We start from the raw sequence: 21,067 nt of genomic DNA on the forward strand, positions 1-21,067 counted from the left end.
AGAGGGGGGTGAAAGGAGGTTGAAAAGAGAGAGAGAGAGAGAGGGATGAAGGGACAAAGAGAGAGGGATGAAAGGAGGTTGAAAAGAGAGAGAGAGAGAGAGGGATGAAGGGACAAAGAGAGAGGGATGAAAGGAGGTTGAAAAGAGAGAGAGAGAGAGAGGGATGAAGGGACAAAGAGAGAGGGATGAAAGGAGGTTGGAAAGAGAGAGAGAGAGGGATGAAGGGACAGAGAGGGGGGTGAAAGAAGGTTGGAAAGATAGAGAGGGGGACACACACACACACAGACACACAGACAGACACACACACACACAGACACACTCTCACACACACACACACACACACACACACACACAAACTCACTACATGAAGTGATGCTTACTGTAGTTCCTCCAGTGTGCAGTTTTGATGACAAAGAGCAGAACATAAAAGTTCCACTCCTGAGTCCAGCAGCTTATTGTAACTCAGGATCAGCACTCTGAGATTTGATGAGTGTGATGTCTTCAGTGCAGAGGCCAGATAGGAACAGCTCTTATCGGTCAGATTACAGCTATTCAGCCTGAAACAGAGTTAAACATCTGAATATTAATCACCAATCCTCTACTCACACACACACACACACACATTGTGGATAAAGAGGGATGGACACAGAGGAAACATAAGAGAGAAAGAAAGAAAAAATATGAAAGAAATGAAGAGATGTCAAGAGGTTGGAAAGAGAGAGAGAGGGATGAAGGGACAGAGAGAGGGGATAAAAGGAGGTTGGAAAGAGAAAGAGAGGGTGTGAGCATGAAGAAGGGAGAGAGAGAGAAGGAGAAGGGAGGGAGAGAGAGGGAGAGAGAGGGAAAAGGGAGGGAGGGAGAGAGGGAGAAGGGGGAGAGAGAGAGAGAGAGAGAGAGAGAGAGAGAGAAGCGACGAAGACACACACACACACACACTCCTGCCTCTCTCACTCACTCTTCTTACACACACACACACACACACACAAATTGCCCCCCCCCATACACATACCCACTCTACATACTGTCTTTAACCCCCCCCCCCAGGAAAGAAAGATGGGGATAAAGGAAAGAGAGAGGGGGATAAAAGAGGGATGGACACAGAGGAAACAGAAGAGAGAAAGAAGATGACAAAATGAAAGAAAGATGAGAGGGTGGGCAGGGAAAAGAGAGAGAGAGAGAGAGAGAGAGGGATGAAGCAAAAGAACGACATTTTTAAGACCAATTCCAGAGTGATAAAGGAAGTAAAGTAGATAGAACAAATGAAAGAAAGAAAGATGATACAGAGAGGGTGTGAAAAAGGAAAGAGAGATGAAGGAGGGATGGACACAGGAAACAGATGAGAGAAAGAATATGAAAGAAATAAAGAGATGTCAGGAGGTTGGAAAGAGAGAGAGAGATAGGGATGAAGGGACAGAGAGAGGGGGATGAAAGGAGGTAAGAAAGAGAGAGAGAGAGAGACGAGACACACAGACACACACACACACAAACTCACTACATGAAGTGATGCTTACTCTAGTTCCTCCAGTGTGCAGTTTTGATGACAAAGAGCAGAACATAAATGTTCCACTCCTGAGTCCAGCAGCTTATTGCTACTCAGGTCCAGCACTCTGAGATTTGATGAGGGTGATGTCTTCAGTGCAGAGGCCAGATAGGAACAGCTCTTATCGGTCAGATTACAGCTATTCAGCCTGAAACAGAGTTAAACATCTGAATATTAATCACCAATCCTCTACTCACACACACACACACACACACACACACACATACTGTGGATAAAGAGGGATGGACACAGAGGAAACATAAGAGAGAAAGAAAGACAAAATATGAAAGAAATGAAGAGATGTCAAGAGGTTGGAAAGAGAGAGAGAGGGATGAAGGGACAGAGAGAGGGGATAAAAGGAGGTTGGAAAGAGAAAGAGAGGGTGTGAGCATGAAGAAGGGAGAGAGAGGGAGAGAGGGAAAAGGGAGGGAGGGAGAGAGAGAGAGGGAGAGAGAGGGAAAAGGGAGGGAGGGAGAGAGGGAGAAGGGGGGAGAGAGAGAGAGAGAGAGACGAAGACACACACACACACACACACTCCTTACACACACACACACAAATTGCCCCCCCCGCCCACACACATACCCACTCTACATGCTGTCTTTAAACCCCCCCCCCCCACCGGGGAAAGAAAGATGGGGATAAAGGAAAGAGAGAGGGGGATAAAAGAGGGATGGACACAGAGGAAACAGAAGAGAGAAAGAAGATGACAAAATGAAAGAAAGATGAGAGGGTGGGCAGGGAAAAGAGAGAGAGAGAGAGAGAGAGAGAGAGGGATGAAGCAAAAGAACGACATTTTTAAGACCAATTCCAGAGTGATAAAGGAAGTAAAGTAGATAGAACAAATGAAAGAAAGAAAGATGATAAAGAGAGGGTGTGAAAAAGGAAAGAGAGATGAAGGAGAGATGAGAGAAAGAAAGGCAGAATATGAAAGAAATAAAGAGATGTCAGGAGGTTGGAAAGAGAGAGAGAGATAGGGATGAAGGGACAGAGAGAGGGGGATGAAAGGAGGTAAGAAAGAGAGAGAGATGAAGGGGTGAGGGAGGTTGGAAAGATAGAGAGAAGGGGTGGACAGGAAGAAGGAGAGAGAGAGGGATGAAGGGACAGAGAGGGGGGTGAAAGGAGGTTGAAAAGAGAGAGAGGGGGGGCAGGAAGAAGGGAGAGAGACAGAGAGAGAGAGAGAGACACTCCTCCACACACACACATACATACTCTACATGGCGTCTTTAACCCTCCCCAGCACCACCACACACACTCACATACATCCACACACACACACATACACACACACATACATCCACACAACCCCCCCCACACACACACACACAACCACACACACACACAGACACTTACACAGACAGACACACACATAGACACAGGCACACACATACACACACACGCACACACACAGACACACACACACACACAGACACACACACACACACACACAGACACACACACACACAGACACACACACACACACACACACACACACACACACACACAGACACACACACTCACACACACACACACACACAGTGTTCCATTTTAGCAGGGCCTTTACTCAGCCTAGAGAAACCATCTGAAGAGACACACCATCTGAATCTCAACTCCACTCCACTACTACCACACACACACACACACACACACACACACACACAGTGTTACTTACACAGATGATGTGGATGTCGTGACAGCTGGCAGCACCTTCTGAAGAACTTCATCTGGACTGAGGAGTTCAGTCTGATCTTCCTCTGGTGTCTTTATGTACTTCTGCAGGTCAAACTCAGCCAGCTGCTCCTCTGACATCTTCAACTTAAATGTCTTAGTCTGCCACTGTCCTGGTAAGAGCATCTCTACATGCAGATCTACTGAGCTCTTTTTGTGCTCCACTACAGCATGGTGATTCAGCTCATTCAGACAGTAGAACAGGTTGATACTTCTGTCTGAATCTCTGTCTGAATATCTCTCTATCAGGTTAAACCTTCTGCCTGAGCTACTCTGATCTCTGATCTTCTGTTTGACATACTGGACTGTTTGCTCTGAGCTATCTGATTGGCTACTGCTCTGTGGCAGTAGGTGCTTTAAGAGATTCTGATTGGACTCCAGTGAGAGGCCCAGAAGGAAGCGGAGGAAAAGGTCCAGGTGTCCATTCTTACTCTGTAAGGCCAGGTCCACTGCAGTCTTGTGTAGGTCATGAAGTGTTGCAGCTCTGAACAGAGCAGAGAGCCGAGAGGTTTGCTGTTGGTCAGGCATGTTTCTCTGTCTGTTGCTGAAGCAGAGGAACACGTACAGAGCTGCAAGAAACTCCTGGATGCTCAGATGCACAAAGCTGAACATCTTCCCCTGGTACAGCCCAGCCTCCTCTCTGAAGATCTGAGTACACACTCCTGAGTACACTGATGCTTCTGTGACGTCAATGCCACACTCTCTCAGGTCTTCCTCATAGAAGATCAGATTGCCTTTCTCCAGCTGTTGGAAAGCCAGTTTCCCCAGTTTGTAAATCACCTCTTCATCTGTCTCCTTTCTCTCTGTGAACTTGATTTTTTTTATGCCTGTCTGAATGACCAGGAAGTGTGTGTACATTTGAGTCAGAGTCCTTGGCATTTCTGCTTTGTCTGATTCTTTTGATGTTTTCTCTACAACGGTGGCTGAAATCCAGCAGAAGACTGGAATGTGGCACATGATGTAGAGGCTCCTGGATGACTTCAGGTGTGTGATGGTTCTGCTGGCCAGGTTCTCATCACTGATTCTCTTCCTGAAGTACTCATCTTTCTGTGGGTCGTTGAATCCCCTTATTTCTGTCACCTGGGCCACACACTCAGGAAGGATCTGATTGGCTGCTGCTGGTCGGGTGGTGATCCAGAGGAGAGCAGAAGGAAGCAGATCCCCCTTGATGAGGTTTGTCAGCAGCACGTCCACTGAGGCTGGCTCTGTCACATCACAACACCTCGGGTTGGAGAGGAAATCTAGAGGAAGTCGACACTCATCCAGACCATCAAAGATGAACATGACTCTGTGCTCTGAACTGGAGAAGACTCTGGGATCTTTGGTTTCTGGGAAAAAGTGCTGAATAAGATCCACCAGACTGAGCTTCTTCTCCTTCATCAGGTTCAGCTCCCGGAAAGGAAGAGGAAATATGAAGTGGACGTCCTGATTGGCTGTTCCTTCAGCCCAGTCTAGAATGAACTTCTGCACTGAGACGGTTTTTCCGATGCCAGCCACCCCCTTTGTCAGCACTGTTCTGATGGGTTTGTCTTGTCCAGATAAGCGTTTAAAGATGTCACTGCATTTGATGGGTCTGCCTCGTGCTGCTTCTCTCCAGGATGCCCTCTCTATCTGTCTGACCTCATGTTCATAACTGACCTCTCGATCAGAGTCATAAAATTCCTCAGCAGAGTCATCAGAATAGATGTAACTGCATTCTGCTGCTTGTCTCCAGGATGCCCTCTCTATCTGTCTGACCTCATGTTCATAACTGACCGCTCCTCTTCCCCCCTCTGTGATGTAGAGGTCTGTGTAGATCTCATGGAGGAGTCTGGTGTCTCCCTGCTGTGGGATTCCCTCAATCAGACACTGAAACTTCTTCTGCAGGTGGGATTTGTGGATCTGCTGATATCTGTGTGTGAAAACATTTAAAAACACACATGCATACACACACACACATACACACAAGATTAAAGACCATTCAAAAACACACATGCATCCACACCATCCAGTGTTTCCCCTACTATGTATTCATCAGCGGCGCTGCTGGAATTCAAGCGCCACTGCAAAAAAAGTTGCCTAATTAAAAAAATAAATAAAAATAGACGCAAGTGAACTTCAGGAACAGCTGCCGTTCGTTCAGGTTCGATGTCAACAAATAATAGTAGGCTAACGTTGAAGGCGCAGTCAGGGATTCCACAGGAGATCATGCTTGTTTGTGTTTATGTTTAAGTTTATTAGCAGACGCAATTTTGTGCAAAAAACGTAGCCTACATTATGTTAACCAAGGAACCAAATTCCAAATGGAACCAAATGTTTCGTTTTTGTTTGTGATACAGGCAATGCTTTCAAGCCCTGTGTTGCTAACATACCTAGGCTGTGAAACTAAGGTCTAGCTAGCCTATTGGTGGGTTTAATTGAATTTGAGTAGCGGCTAATAGGATACGCAAGCATTTACATCTGAGATAGTTTGTAATTCCTGTAGAGCTCACCAAAATTATAGATATGATACAAGACACTTATCTGCTATAATCCAAGATAGATTTTCTTCGAGTAACGGGAAACATAATTCATTTCATCCACATATTCTTATGCACCAAGCACAACAACGCTACTTAGAAACTGTGAGAATCAAGCAAGCGTCATGGGCCGTCACGGCATTAAAGTGACGGGCACTCAATTCGACTTGCACAGCACCAATACAGTGTAATGACATGAAAGAGAAGTTAATGTAGTTTACACAGTGCTGTGTAAAAGTTATGACACCCATGCTGAAATTGACTAAAGGGAGGAATAAAAAACATATTTTGCCTTTTGTCTTAATGCCTTAATTAAAAGAAAATAGGACATTAATTGTGTTTTAATGTATCATGTAAATAAATAAATGTTATTATATATAAATGTCTTAACTTATGCACAGCATTGTATATTCTAAATAGCAATAGTTTGTACAGTGGCCTACAGTGTACAGTTGTACAATGGCTAATACTAATAATGTAAATGAAAAAGGTGAAAGAAAAACATGAATAATCCTGTAGTAACGTTACTGCAATAATCATGCTTTGTAAATGCTTGTGTTGATGGTTATGCCATAATTTGTAATTCAATCTGTCCATTTATTTCACAAAATCCACCAGAAGTCACCATTTAAGGAGTAATTTTTTAAAAAATGTCTCTTTTCTTGGGGGGGGGGGGGGGTGCTTCCTACAATCAACAGCACCGCTGCTGGAAAAAATTCTAGGGGAAACACTGCACATGTACTGTACTTCCATGAGCCAGTGTGCCCCAAACACACACACACACACACACACACATGTGTGTGGGGAGTCTGGGTATACGGGGAGGCCAGTCCGCACACACACACACACACACACACACACACACACACACACACACACACACACACACACACACACACACCCCCCACCTGATAGCTCCATGGCAGGTGTGTTGTTCCTCAGAGAGGCTGGTGTTAGAGGCAGCACCCCCCTCCTCAGGAGCAGATCTTACTCTAGAGCACAAGCAGAGAACAACCTCCATCACCACATGAACTCATTACATTAATTATCATCATCATCACACACACACACACGCACACACACACACACACACACTGGTCTGTGTGGGGGGGGGTCTGGGTATAGGGGAGGCCAACACATCTAGTCCAAATGAGCAGATTAATATGCAGTACTACAGTGACCTGTTTGCTCATTTTTATTTTACAAATGCCTTTCCTCTAATATGTATGTTCAATGTATGTGGAGTGTGTGTGTATGTGTTCACTTACATTATAATATTTAATATTCAGTGCAGGGTGAGTTCAACACACACACACACACACACACACACACACACAGACACACACACACACCAAAGGAATAGAAGATGGCATTCTCACTGGTATACTCATTGGATGTTACATCTCAAAACACACCTAGGACAATATCCTGCACCCGGCGCAGCGTGGTGTAAAGCATGACACAAGTCTTATTCACATCGTACGTTGGGCCCATAGATGTGTCAATGAACGAGCATAAGTGTGCAGCAAGTCTATTTATACGTTTCTTATAAAAAAGGAAATATCAATTATCAACAATGACAAGCCAGCTGGAACCTGCCGCTCTCTTTCTTTCCCTCTGGTGTGCGCTCAAACGCGTTCACAATTGGAGTAGCATTTTTGTTCAAGTCATCTGCTGCAATGGAGATTACAACGAGTATCATCATCTCTATGTAACATGCTGTTTTGACGTTGACATTGTAAACGTTTTCTAAGAACAGTGAAAGGCAGTTTTCCGTAAAGATAACCACAACGTCGTCTATCGCAGGGGAAATTGCGAGCAGCCTATGATAACCAAATAAAATGCTTGGCGTGCCGGATTAAAGTGCGTGGAGGGCCGTAGTTTTCCCACCTCTGCTCTACAGGGTTTGCTGCTGCTCGTCAGATGGCTTAAATCTGAACCAAATCAAATAATGGATGTTGCACTGGTCTTTTTCACCAGCTCCTCCGTTTCGCTTTCAGACATTTTTACTGAAGATGGTAGCAGCTGGTTGCAGCTCGTGGCTCTTTTCGCAGTAGATTGCATTATCAACATGCATATCGCGATAGTGCAATAGAATTAAAATCTCTATCGTAGGCCAATTTTATATTGCTTATATCGCATATCGTTTATATCGCCCATTACTATGCACCACTGATAGTCCATGGGCCAGAGCAGAAGTTGGTATCACCAAAGGTGGCAAAATCTAGCAATGATTTTCATAATCCTCTATGTCTGAGAGATATGTTTTGGTATGATAACCTTTTCTAAGTGGTAGCTTAGTTGTATTTTTACTGGCTTTTATACCCATACCCAGTACAATTCACAATACATGCCTATGTGTAGGTATAGGTGTATGCAAGTGTGTGGGATAATGCGATATGTCTTAATCTATGTTATATCATATGTAGATGGCATAGGCTTTTAGAAAATATACAGTTTAGATGGATAATTTAGCTTTACATGAATTACATTCAGACATAGACAAAGATGAAACTAACTTGGCCTGCAAATGTGTACGGACCTGCAAACTTCCTGACTGCTCCTGCCTTTCAAACAAATTAAAGTGCACGGAATTGTGTATGTTACAAACTTGTAGAAATCAGATGGAGGAAGAGGAGGATGAGGAGAACATAAATGCCGGTCTGGATGAATATAATGATAGTGATGAAGATTAAAAATATATTTTTGAGTCCTCATTAATCTTGTCTTCAAACGTTTGAGCACATCCACCTATAAATTCCACTGTAGCCTAAAGTTGAGCCATTTTTGCAGCCAAGACATTATGGTCTCTATCAAAGCCAAACATGCCTATTCAGCCATTTAATCCATATATTTTCTAAAAGCACATACTCTCTAGATGTCACAAAACATGAGTTTGGACTTGATCCACCCTTTTCTATCCTTTTGCATGTATACAGTATATTAATGTATTATATAGGCGAAAATGTGTACATTTTATGTAATTTTGCCTGCATCATTAATGAAAAACTAAATCATCCATCTAAATTTTATATTTTCTACAAGCCTATGTCATCTAGATGTGATATAACATGGATTAAGACATGTCCCACCTTCCTCCAGACTTTGAGGCACCCATATCTGTACATAGGCTTGTATTGTATAATTTACTGTGTGCCGGTATAAAAGCTAGGAAAAATACAACTAAGCTATCATACCAAAATAATGTCCCTCAGGCATGGAGGATTACAAAAATCATTGGTAGATTTTGCCACCTCAGGTGATACCGAGATGTGATTTTTTGGGTCCTGGCCCATGGACTATGACCATGAAAAACCTGGTCTATGGAGAAAAGCCCTTATAAAGCACAGCGGTGAAGACGCACTGTCACGTAAGCAGCCCTAACAACGAGTCCCAGGCAACCACTTATTTTCAGGATGAACAAGCCATCTGTAGGATTTATATTCATTATACATACATTTATCAATGCCTATGAGATCCGTGAACTTAGTTTCAGTTCAGTTTGCCTATGAGTTCAAATAGGCAAGTGCAGACGCATGTAGGCTATACTCTGCTAGTCACACACAGGTTTTAGTTAAGCAAGTATTAATGGAATTGTGCAAGCAGATTCCTTCAGAGGTGCTGTTTGTCAAAATACCGATGTGCTGTTTGACGTTGCTCTGCTGGTTTAAGTGGTAAGGTACACCCAAGTCTGTGAGCCTGACTTGCGAAGATAAGAGCAAACAACGATCCTTTCATAACACCATCTGTGGGTTCGGGGTAGTGTTGTGTCAGCATTTTGGAGGGGTATAAGTAAGAGAGTTCTACCTTTGTTCGCGATCCACTCAGGCTTTGCGCTATGTAGTCATTAAAGGAATTTTTGCACGGAACTCTGCCGGACTTTTGCGCCTTCTTTTTTGGACAAGTTTTTGACTTCAGCACTTATAATGGTGTATTTTTGTTACGTTGTAGGCAAGATGTTTGGACTTAATTTCTGGCCCGAGTCTGAATATCTGCCACGACAAAGGGAATGCCATTCTCATTGGTTTAAATGGTAAGGCCAGGAAGGACATGTCATTCTCATTGGTTTAAATGGTAAGACCAGGAAGGACATGTCATTCTCATTGGTTTAAATGGTAAGGCCAGGAACCTTTTTGCATACCTGAGGCAGGATAGGAATTCCCACAGTGACAAAAGGCTGAATGCCCTTTGTAGTCAATCTGTGTGTGTATTTGCTTGCTGGCATTTGGCCTTGTACCTGGTACCCTGTGTGTGTATTAGCTTGCTGGCATCTGGCCGTTGGTTCCTGGTACCCTGTGTGTGTGTTAGCTTGCTGGCATCTGGCCGTTGGTTCCTGGTACCCTGTGTGTGTATTAGCTTGCTGGCATCTGGCCGTTGGTTCCTGGTACCCTGTGTGTGTGTTAGCTTGCTGGCATCTGGCCGTTGGTTCCTGGTACCCTGTGTGTGTGTTAGCTTGCTGGCATCTGGCCGTTGGTTCCTGGTACCCTGTGTGTGTGTTAGCTTGCTGGCATCTGGCCGTTGGTTCCTGGTACCCTGTGTGTGTGTTAGCTTGCTGGCATCTGGCCGTTGGTTCCTGGTACCCTGTGTGTGTGTTAGCTTGCTGGTATTTGGCCGTTGGTTCCTGGTACCCTGTGTGTGTGTTAGCTTGCTGGCATCTGGCCGTTGGTTCCTGGTACCCTGTGTGTGTGTTAGCTTGCTGGCATCTGGCCGTTGGTTCCTGGTACCCTGTGTGTGTGTTAGCTTGCTGGCATTTGGCCGTTGGTTCCTGGTACCCTGTGTGTGTATTAGCTTGCTGGCATTTGGCCGTTGGTTCCTGGTACCCTGTGTGTGTATTAGCTTGCTGGCATTTGGCCGTTGGTTCCTGGTACCCTGTGTGTGTATTAGCTTGCTGGCATTTGGCCGTTGGTTCCTGGTACCCTGCCAGATGACCCCCCTAGTCTCCCCTCTCTCCAACCAGGAACCCTCCTGAACTCCACTACTGAAAACTGAAATGTATCTGACCAATGACACATGATCATCCATCCAATAGTTCAATATCATGTTATCTGACCAATGACAAATGATCATCCATCCAATAGTTCAATATCATGTCAAATGTCTGGAGAAGTAAAAGGGTCTCAGTTGTAGAATTGTAAAATAAGTGTGTTCATGTTTTTCTGTATCCTGGGAGAAAATGGTCTCTGTTCGGTTGTCCTAATAACGATGCCCTGTGTAGGTTTGTGGCCTCCATACGTGAATGCCGTCCATATGTTAATTTCTGTTTTGGGATGTAATTCAACAAGCTTCTGTTCTGGCTGGATACTTTAAGGTCAGTGTTTCCCCCAGAAAAATAAGTGTATCAGGGTTCATACACATTTCCACCAGACAATTTCCATGACTTTTCCATGACTTTTCCATGATTTTCTGACAAATTTCCATGACCTTATATTCCCTAAAACATCACATCAACTAGCCTACGAAAATAGAAATCCATTCTTTCGAAACAGTCCTTGGGAAATTTTAATTAAAATTAAGGTTTATCTTATTATTTCTAATACATACAAAATGTAGGCCAACACTGACACACCAGCAGGCACATTAGGCTATATTTCAGCCCTACATTAAGCAAAGTTGTGCATTTAACTTTATGTGATCACCTACTGTAGACAAATACCCTCCACACATTGAAATCCTGATTAATGTCATAGCCTGATCAATTACTAATCAGCTCTTCTTCAACTCTGTAGGTTCATCATGACCATGTGATTGTGTGTTTAATTCACGTAGCTTTGTAGTGCCGCACACACTGGCTAGTAAGATGCAACGCTGAAGTAACAGGGCTGTAGCCTCCGAGTAAAATGCCTTCCAGCTGCAAACCTGCGCCTACATAATTTGATGGCACAAACTCTACTGACATGCTGGCGGCAACACATCCACGTTTCTGAATCTTCACAAAATTGACTCTGCAACAGTGAAAGAGATAATCTCAATGCAAACAACGTGGAATAGGCTACAAAATCGGTGTGCATGACATCGACTGAAATATTTTCGGTCCTTGCATGACTAAACAACGGATTAAAAGGCTAATGCACCAAACGTAAGCTGACAATTATAAAAAAAACAAAAAACTGTTTTATTTATCCAAGTAAAGCTAGACGTGATTAAATTAATAGCCTATTTTCCTGGCATAGCACATCGTAGGTGTCCAATGTCAAATAAAAAAATGCAACCGAAGACAATTAGGCTTTCCGCCCTCTCCCTACTCCCTTCCACTGTTTGTGTGTTCTACGGCAATGGATAAAGCGAGTCGAATGAGTAGAGGGAGGGCAGAGTAACTCCTTTTAGAAAAGGCCGATCTTTGGTCTCCACGTGACAGACACAAGGAAGTAGGCTATGCGACATGATCTGCCGAAACGCCATACATTTCAGAAGAATTGCAATTGGTCACGCAAATTTGAAAATTGCCATTTTCAAAATCCATAACTTTTCCAGGTTTTTTCAAAACGTATGAACCCTGTTGTTTTTCTATATCCTGGTTCAGTATTGAGTCCCTGAGCTGATTCAGTAATGAGTCCCTGAGCTGATTCAGTATTGAGTCCCTGAGCTGATTCAGTATTGAGTCCCTGAGCTGATTCAGTAGTAGTTGGAATATTACACTGTGATGATCCTCTATGATTTAGGGTGATCAGAATATTACACTGTGATGACCCTCTATGATTTAGGGTGATCAGAATATTACACTGTGATGACCCTCTATGATTTAGGGTGATCAGAATATTACACTGTGATGATGACCCTCTATGATTTAGGGTGATCAGAATATTACACTGTGATGACCCTCTATGATTTCGGGTGATCAGAATATTACACTGTGATGGCCCTCTATGATTTAGGGTGATCAGAATATGACACTGTGATGGCCCTCTATGATTTAGGGTGATCAGAATATTACACTGTGATGACCCTCTATGATTTAGGGTGATCAGAATATTGCACTGTGATGATGACCCTCTATGATTTAGGGTGATCAGAATATTACACTGTGATGACCCTCTATGGTTTAGGGTGGTTGGAAATTACACTGTGATGATGACCCTCTATGATTTAGGGTGATCAGAATATTACACTGTGATGACCCTCTATGATTTCGGGTGATCAGAATATTACACTGTGATGGCCCTCTATGATTTAGGGTGATCAGAATATGACACTGTGATGGCCCTCTATGATTTAGGGTGATCAGAATATTACACTGTGATGACCCTCTATGATTTAGGGTGATCAGAATATTACACTGATGGCCCTCTATGATTTAGGGTGATCAGAATATTACACTGTGATGACCCTCTATGATTTAGGGTGATCAGAATATTACACTGTGATGGCCCTCTATGATTTAGGGTGATCAGAATATTACACTGTGATGACCGTCTATGATTTAGGGTGATCAGAATATTACACTGATGGCCCTCTATGATTTAGGGTGATCATAATATTACACTGATGGCCCTCTATGATTTAGGGTGATCAGAATATTACACTGTGATGACCCTCTATGATTTAGGGTGATCAGAATATTACACTGTGGTGGCCCTCTATCATTTAGGATGATCAGAATATTACACTGTGATGACCCTCTATGATTTAGGGTGATCAGAATATTACACTGATGGTCCTCTATGATTTAGGGTGATCAGAATATTACACTGTGATGATGACCCTCTATGATTTAGGGTGATCAGAATATTACACTGTGATGATGACCCTCTATGATTTAGGGTGATCAGAATATTGCACTGTGAGGACCCTCTATGATTTCGGGTGATCAGAATATTACACTGTGATGACCCTCTATGATTTAGGGTGATCAGACTATTACACTGTGATGACCCTCTATGATTTAGGGTGATCAGAATATTACACTGTGATGATGACCCTCTATGATTTAGGGTGATCAGAATATTACACTGTGATGATGACCCTCTATGATTTAGGGTGATCAGAATATTACACTGTGATGACCCTCTATGACAGATACTCACCTCTGACCAGCAGGAACATCTCCTTCTCCAAAGGCAAGTGGTGGTTCCATGGACTTATCACTCTTCATGGACAGACAGCTTGGTACAGGAGATGGTGATCTCTTCTGCCGGGTGGAGCTGTATTATACACACACAGAGACAGAGAGAAAGAGAGCATTATCATATATTTAAAATACTCAAGTACACACAAACACACAGAGGCTGGGCTACCTATGATTTAGGCTGATCAGAATATTACACTGTGATGACCCTCTATGATTTAGGGTGATCAGAATATTACACTGTGATGACCCTCTATGATTTAGGGTGATCAGAATATTACACTGTGATGACCCTCTATGATTTAGGGTGATCAGAATATTACACTGTGATGACCCTCTATGATTTAGGGTGATCAGAATATTACACTGTGATGATGACCCTCTATGATTTAGGGTGATCAGAATATTACACTGTGATGACCCTCTATGATTTAGGGTGATCAGAATATTACACTGTGATGACCCTCTATGATTTAGGGTGATCAGAATATTACACTGATGGCCCTCTATGATTTAGGGTGATCAGAATATTACACTGTGATGATGACCCTCTATGATTTAGGGTGATCAGAATATTACACTGTAGGGGTGTAAAGATTAACCGATACGTATCGGTATCCGTTTTTAACGTGTAAGATACGGCTACATCGATACGTGAAGCCCCGTATCGGAAAAAAACTGAAATGAACCGGTCGTTATATCGATTTACTTGTTATGAATCGGTTAACAACCTTTTCTGCTCTCTCATTCACGTTCCAAGCAGCGCGTTCATCCCACTTCCGGTTTTGAAACTATACGTGGTACGGAATTGTGGGTAATGCAGTTCGTTTTTGGTTACATTCATTGCCTTAAGTTGTCAAATGACCTCATTACCCATACATCTACTGCAATTTAAGCATGTGACAACTTGCACTCGGTCGGCTTTTGTTTTTCGAAATCCAGCGCGAAATTAAACACTTATAGCATTCCTAAACAGCAACGATAGTCTGTAGAGTAGCCTTACCTTTGATGAAGGGATTTCCTTAATGTTAAATAATAATTTGGCTCTTGCTGCTAAAACGATGCACAAATTATTAGCCAATGATTTTGTTCATATTCACTCAGACTTTATAGGTTTCTGCATTAGGTCTACTGTTGGAACAAAATAAGCCCAGAGAGTTCATTGATTTGTAGGCCTATTTTATGCTTGTAGGGTAGGCTAGGCTATATGAGAAAAGGCCAAGAGTTTCTTAAGCACTTTTATTTCGGTATTGTCTTACCTCAACAAGGCTACAGCTCCATGAAAACAATCAGATATAACTCTATAAAATCTGTGAAAGATCTATAAAGTCTATAAAAATTTATTTTTATGTTGTATTTGGCTGCTGTGTTTGACTGAAATGTAGACTAATCTTTTTTCATTTCAATACAGTATATGAAACAAACCTCAATTTAGATAATCATATTCACACATTTTTTTGCCTAATTGACAACCATGACCATGATAATTGATAATATAAAATGAATGTGCGCCATGAGCAAATGATAAAAAATCTTTCAGAATGTTTTCCATTCTTGAAACTGCATCGAATTGCATCGAATCGCATTGCATCGAATCGTACTGAATCGTTTTTTATAAACATGTATCTTTTCTTGTATCGAATCGTGCCCATGTATCTAGATGCGAATCGTATCGTCTTTTACATGAGAGATTCACACCCCTATTACACTGTGATGATGACCCTCTATGATTTAGGGTGATCAGAATATTACACTGTGATGACCCTCTATGATTTAGGGTGGTTGGATATTACACTGTGATGATGACCCTCTATGATTTAGGGTGATCAGAATATTACACTGTGATGACCCTCTATGATTTAGGGTGATCAGAATATTACACTGTGATGATGACCCTCTATGATTTAGGGTGATCAGAATATTACACTGTGATGATGACCCTCTATGATTTAGGGTGATCAGAATATTACACTGTGATGACCCTCTATGATTTAGGGTGGTTGGATATTACACTGTGATGATGACCCTCTATGATTTAGGGTGATCAGAATATTACACTGTGATGACCCTCTATGATTTCGGGTGATCAGAATATTACACTGTGATGACCCTCTATGATTTAGGGTGATCAGAATATTACACTGTGATGATGACCCTCTATGATTTAGGGTGATCAGAATATTACACTGCGATGACCCTCTATGATTTAGGGTGATCAGAATATTACACTGATGGCCCTCTATGATTTAGGGTGATCAGACTATTACACTGTGATGACCCTCTATGATTTAGGGTGATCAGAATATTACACTGTGATGATGACCCTCTATGATTTAGGGTGATCAGAATATTACACTGTGATGACCCTCTATGATTTAGGGTGGTTGGATATTACACTGTGATGATGACCCTCTATGATTTAGGGTGATCAGAATATTACACTGTGATGATGACCCTCTATGATTTAGGGTGATCAGAATATTACACTGTGATGACCCTCTATGATTTAGGGTGATCAGAATATTACACTGATGGCCCTCTATGATTTAGGGTGATCAGACTATTACACTGTGATGACCCTCTATGATTTAGGGTGATCAGAATATTACACTGTGATGATGACCCTCTATGATTTAGGGTGATCAGAATATTACACTGATGGCCCTCTATGATTTAGGGTGATCATAATATTACACTGATGGCCCTCTATGATTTAGGGTGATCAGAATATTACACTGTGATGACCTTCTATGATTTAGGGTGATCAGAATATTACACTGTGATGGCCCTCTATCATTTAGGATGATCAGAATATTACACTGTGATGACCCTCTATGATTTAGGGTGATCAGAATATTACACTGATGGTCCTCTATGATTTAGGGTGATCAGAATATTACACTGTGATGATGACCCTCTATGATTTAGGGTGATCAGAATATTACACTGTGATGATGACCCTCTATGATTTAGGGTGATCAGAATATTGCACTGTGAGGACCCTCTATGATTTCGGGTGATCAGAATATTACACTGTGATGACCCTCTATGATTTAGGGTGATCAGACTATTACACTGTGATGACCCTCTATGATTTAGGGTGATCAGAATATTACACTGTGATGATGACCCTCTATGATTTAGGGTGATCAGAATATTACACTGTGATGATGACCCTCTATGATTTAGGGTGATCAGAATATTACACTGTGATGATGACCCTCTATGATTTAGGGTGATCAGAATATTGCACTGTGAGGACCCTCTATGATTTCGGGTGATCAGAATATTACACTGTGATGGCCCTCTATGATTTAGGGTGATCAGAATATTACACTGTGATGATGACCCTCTATGATTTAGGGTGATCAGAATATTACACTGTGATGACCCTCTATGACAGATACTCACCTCTGACCAGCAGGAACATCTCCTCCTCCAAAGGCAAGTGGTGGTTCCATGGACTTATCACTCTTCATGGACAGACAGCTTGGTACAGGAGATGGTGATCTCTTCTGCCGGGTGGAGCTGTATTATACACACACAGAGACAGAGAGAAAGAGAGCATTATCATATATTTAAAATATTCAAGTACACACACACACACACACACACACACACAAACACACAGAGGCTGGGCTACCTATGATTTAGGGTGATCAGAATATTACACTGTGATGACCCTCTATGATTTAGGGTGATCAGAATATTACACTGGGATGATGACCCTCTATGATTTAGGGTGATCAGAATATTACATGGTGATGATCCTCTATGATTTAGGGTGATCAGAATATTACACTGTGATGACCCTCTATGATTTAGAGTGATCAGAATATTACACTGTGATGGCCCTCTATGATTTAGGGTGATCAGAATATTACACTGTGATGATCCTCTATGATTTAGGGTGATCAGAATATTACACTGTGATGGCCCTCTATGATTTAGGGTGATCAGACTATTACACTTTGATGGCCCTCTATGATTTAGGGTGATCAGAATATTACACTGTGATGGCCCTCTATGATTTCGGGTGATCAGAATATTACACTGTGATGACCCTCTATGATTTAGGGTGATCAGAATATTACACTGTGATTATGACCCTCTATGATTTAGGGTGATCAGAATATTATACTGTGATGATGACCCTCTATGATTTAGGGTGATCAGAATATTACACTGTGATGACCCTCTATGATTTAGGGTGATCAGAATATTACACTGTGATGACCCTCTATGATTTAGGGTGATCAGAATATTACACTGTGATGACCCTCTATGATTTAGGGTGATCAGAATATTACACTGATGGCCCTCTATGATTTAGGGTGATCAGAATATTACACTGTGATGATGACCCTCTATGATTTAGGGTGATCAGAATATTACACTGTGATGATGACCCTCTATGATTTAGGGTGATCAGAATATTACACTGTGATGACCCTCTATGACAGATACTCACCTCTGACCAGCAGGAACATCTCCTCCTCCAAAGGCAAGTGGTGGTTCCATGGACTTATCACTCTTCATGGACAGACAGCTTGGTACAGGAGATGGTGATCTCTTCTGCCGGGTGGAGCTGTATTATACACACACAGAGACAGAGAGAAAGAGAGCATTATCATATATTTAAAATACTCAAGTACACACACACACACACACACACACACACACAAACACACAGAGGCTGGGCTACCTATGATTTAGGCTGATCAGAATATTACACTGTGATGACCCTCTATGATTTAGAGTGATCAGAATATTACACTGTGATGGCCCTCTATGATTTAGGGTGATCAGAATATTACACTGTGATGATCCTCTATGATTTAGGGTGATCAGAATATTACACTGTGATGGCCCTCTATGATTTAGGGTGATCAGACTATTACACTTTGATGGCCCTCTATGATTTAGGGTGATCAGAATATTACACTGTGATGGCCCTCTATGATTTCGGGTGATCAGAATATTACACTGTGATGACCCTCTATGATTTAGGGTGATCAGAATATTACACTGTGATTATGACCCTCTATGATTTAGGGTGATCAGAATATTATACTGTGATGATGACCCTCTATGATTTAGGGTGATCAGAATATTACACTGTGATGACCCTCTATGATTTAGGGTGATCAGAATATTACACTGTGATGACCCTCTATGATTTAGGGTGATCAGAATATTACACTGTGATGACCCTCTATGATTTAGGGTGATCAGAATATTACACTGATGGCCCTCTATGATTTAGGGTGATCAGAATATTACACTGTGATGATGACCCTCTATGATTTAGGGTGATCAGAATATTACACTGTGATGATGACCCTCTATGATTTAGGGTGATCAGAATATTACACTGTGATGACCCTCTATGACAGATACTCACCTCTGACCAGCAGGAACATCTCCTCCTCCAAAGGCAAGTGGTGGTTCCATGGACTTATAACTCTTCATGGACAGACAGCTTGGTACAGGAGATGGTGATCTCTTCTGCCGGGTGGAGCTGTATTATACACACACAGAGACAGAGAGAAAGAGAGCATTATCATATATTTAAAATACTCAAGTACACACACACACACACACACACACACACACAAACACACAGAGGCTGGGCTACCTATGATTTAGGCTGATCAGAATATTACACTGTGATGACCCTCTATGATTTAGGGTGATCAGAATATTACACTGTGATGACCCTCTATGATTTAGGGTGATCAGAATATTACACTGTGATGACCCTCTATGATTTAGGGTGATCAGAATATTACACTGTGATGACCCTCTATGATTTAGGGTGATCAGAATATTACACTGGGATGATGACCCTCTATGATTTAGGGTGATCAGAATATTACACTGTGATGATCCTCTATGATTTAGGGTGATCAGAATATTACACTGTGATGACCCTCTATGATTTAGAGTGATCAGAATATTACACTGTGATGGCCCTCTATGATTTAGGGTGATCAGAATATTACACTGTGATGATCCTCTATGATTTAGGGTGATCAGAATATTACACTGTGATGGCCCTCTATGATTTAGGGTGATCAGACTATTACACTTCGATGGCCCTCTATGATTTGAATGTTTGATGTGAAATATTTTTTCAGCCAAGTACCCCCTAACCAGCGCAAAGCATTTTTAGTTGAGAAAAAAAGATTTAAAACAGAGCACTGTGCCATCAGTGTCTAATTTATTAAACTTTGGAACTAATAAACACATACACATACAACTTATATTTTCCTGAAATATTTATTAAATAATTGTTTTTTAAGTATTTTTGCATGGATTCTACTTTTTAAATATATGTATATTTTAACCCTTAGTTTTTTAGGGCATTTTCACTACCTTTATTCATAAGGATTTATTCTGGTCATTGTAAGTGCCACACACGCATTTTATATATTGTTTTTTTCTGGCAGAGTCTAGGCTATATCCAAATCTGCCATCATTTCATGTATTAGTACTAGCATTGATTTTATTTTGATTTTTAAAGAATTAAAATATAAAGAGCGTATTATAAAAATCTTATATTTTGACATGTATCTCACCACAGCAAGCTCATAGCTCTACATGCATTTCATGTGTGTGTAGGGCAGACTGTCCTGAATCTGGCAATATCATTGCCACGGTGGAGGGATTCTCTGGGGCTGAGCAATTTAGACATATGTGGTGTGCGCCTTACAGAAATAAATGCCATTTTTTTCATTTAGTGATTAAAAATGACCTTTCTGCGCTCCATATCTGGAACACGAACTGATCTGACCTGACTTGACCCGAGTTTACGTGTGTGTGCATGTCTGCACTCATGATTCTCAACAACTTTTTACTGCGTTGCCATGAACAAAGTAAAGGCAAAAAAGGTGTTTCTTTGTCGAACAAATTGGGATGCAATGTGAGCCTTGAATTGAATGCCATGTAGGAATTTACTAGGACTCAAAACCGGAGTATGAACATTCTTTGCCATAGAGAAACACACAATAGCGTTGGATTATAAACATGCTTTGCCACAAAAACAGACAAAAACGTGAGGTAAGTCGAGATATATGAAGTTATTATTTTGCTGTCACTTCATCTGTTTTATAACCCAGAAGGATGTACTTGGTATCAAATGATAGCTCTGCGTCTCCTCTTTCATCTGACATGCGTGGCATATCTATCCGATCACAGGTCCGCAAGTAATTCAAACGAGAGTAATGGGTGTGCAGCGTT

The 21,067-nt window shown here is 41.8% G+C and overlaps 1 protein-coding gene across 1 annotated transcript in view; it reads right to left on the reverse strand.

Moving 5' to 3' along the window:
- Nucleotides 1-21,067, reverse strand: part of LOC143103447 (NACHT, LRR and PYD domains-containing protein 3-like) — a 136,687-nt gene that overhangs the window by 107,862 nt on the left and 7,758 nt on the right. Inside the window, exons 3-11 of the mRNA XM_076267234.1 lie at nt 19,230-19,346; nt 18,297-18,413; nt 17,237-17,353; nt 13,785-13,901; nt 6,672-6,755; nt 3,522-5,156; nt 3,210-3,476; nt 1,512-1,688; nt 381-557 (exon numbers count right to left, since the gene is read on the reverse strand). Coding sequence (XP_076123349.1) covers nt 381-557; nt 1,512-1,688; nt 3,210-3,476; nt 3,522-5,156; nt 6,672-6,755; nt 13,785-13,901; nt 17,237-17,353; nt 18,297-18,413; nt 19,230-19,346 — 2,808 coding nt within the window. The remainder of the gene's footprint in view (nt 1-380; nt 558-1,511; nt 1,689-3,209; nt 3,477-3,521; nt 5,157-6,671; nt 6,756-13,784; nt 13,902-17,236; nt 17,354-18,296; nt 18,414-19,229; nt 19,347-21,067) is intronic.

Source organism: Alosa pseudoharengus, unplaced genomic scaffold (assembly GCF_046254945.1).
Source record: "Alosa pseudoharengus isolate Yale_2024_CS ecotype anadromous, Long Island Sound unplaced genomic scaffold, YU_APseudo_1.1 YU_APseudo_1.1_scf_42, whole genome shotgun sequence".
Classification (NCBI taxonomy): domain Eukaryota; kingdom Metazoa; phylum Chordata; class Actinopteri; order Clupeiformes; family Clupeidae; genus Alosa; species Alosa pseudoharengus.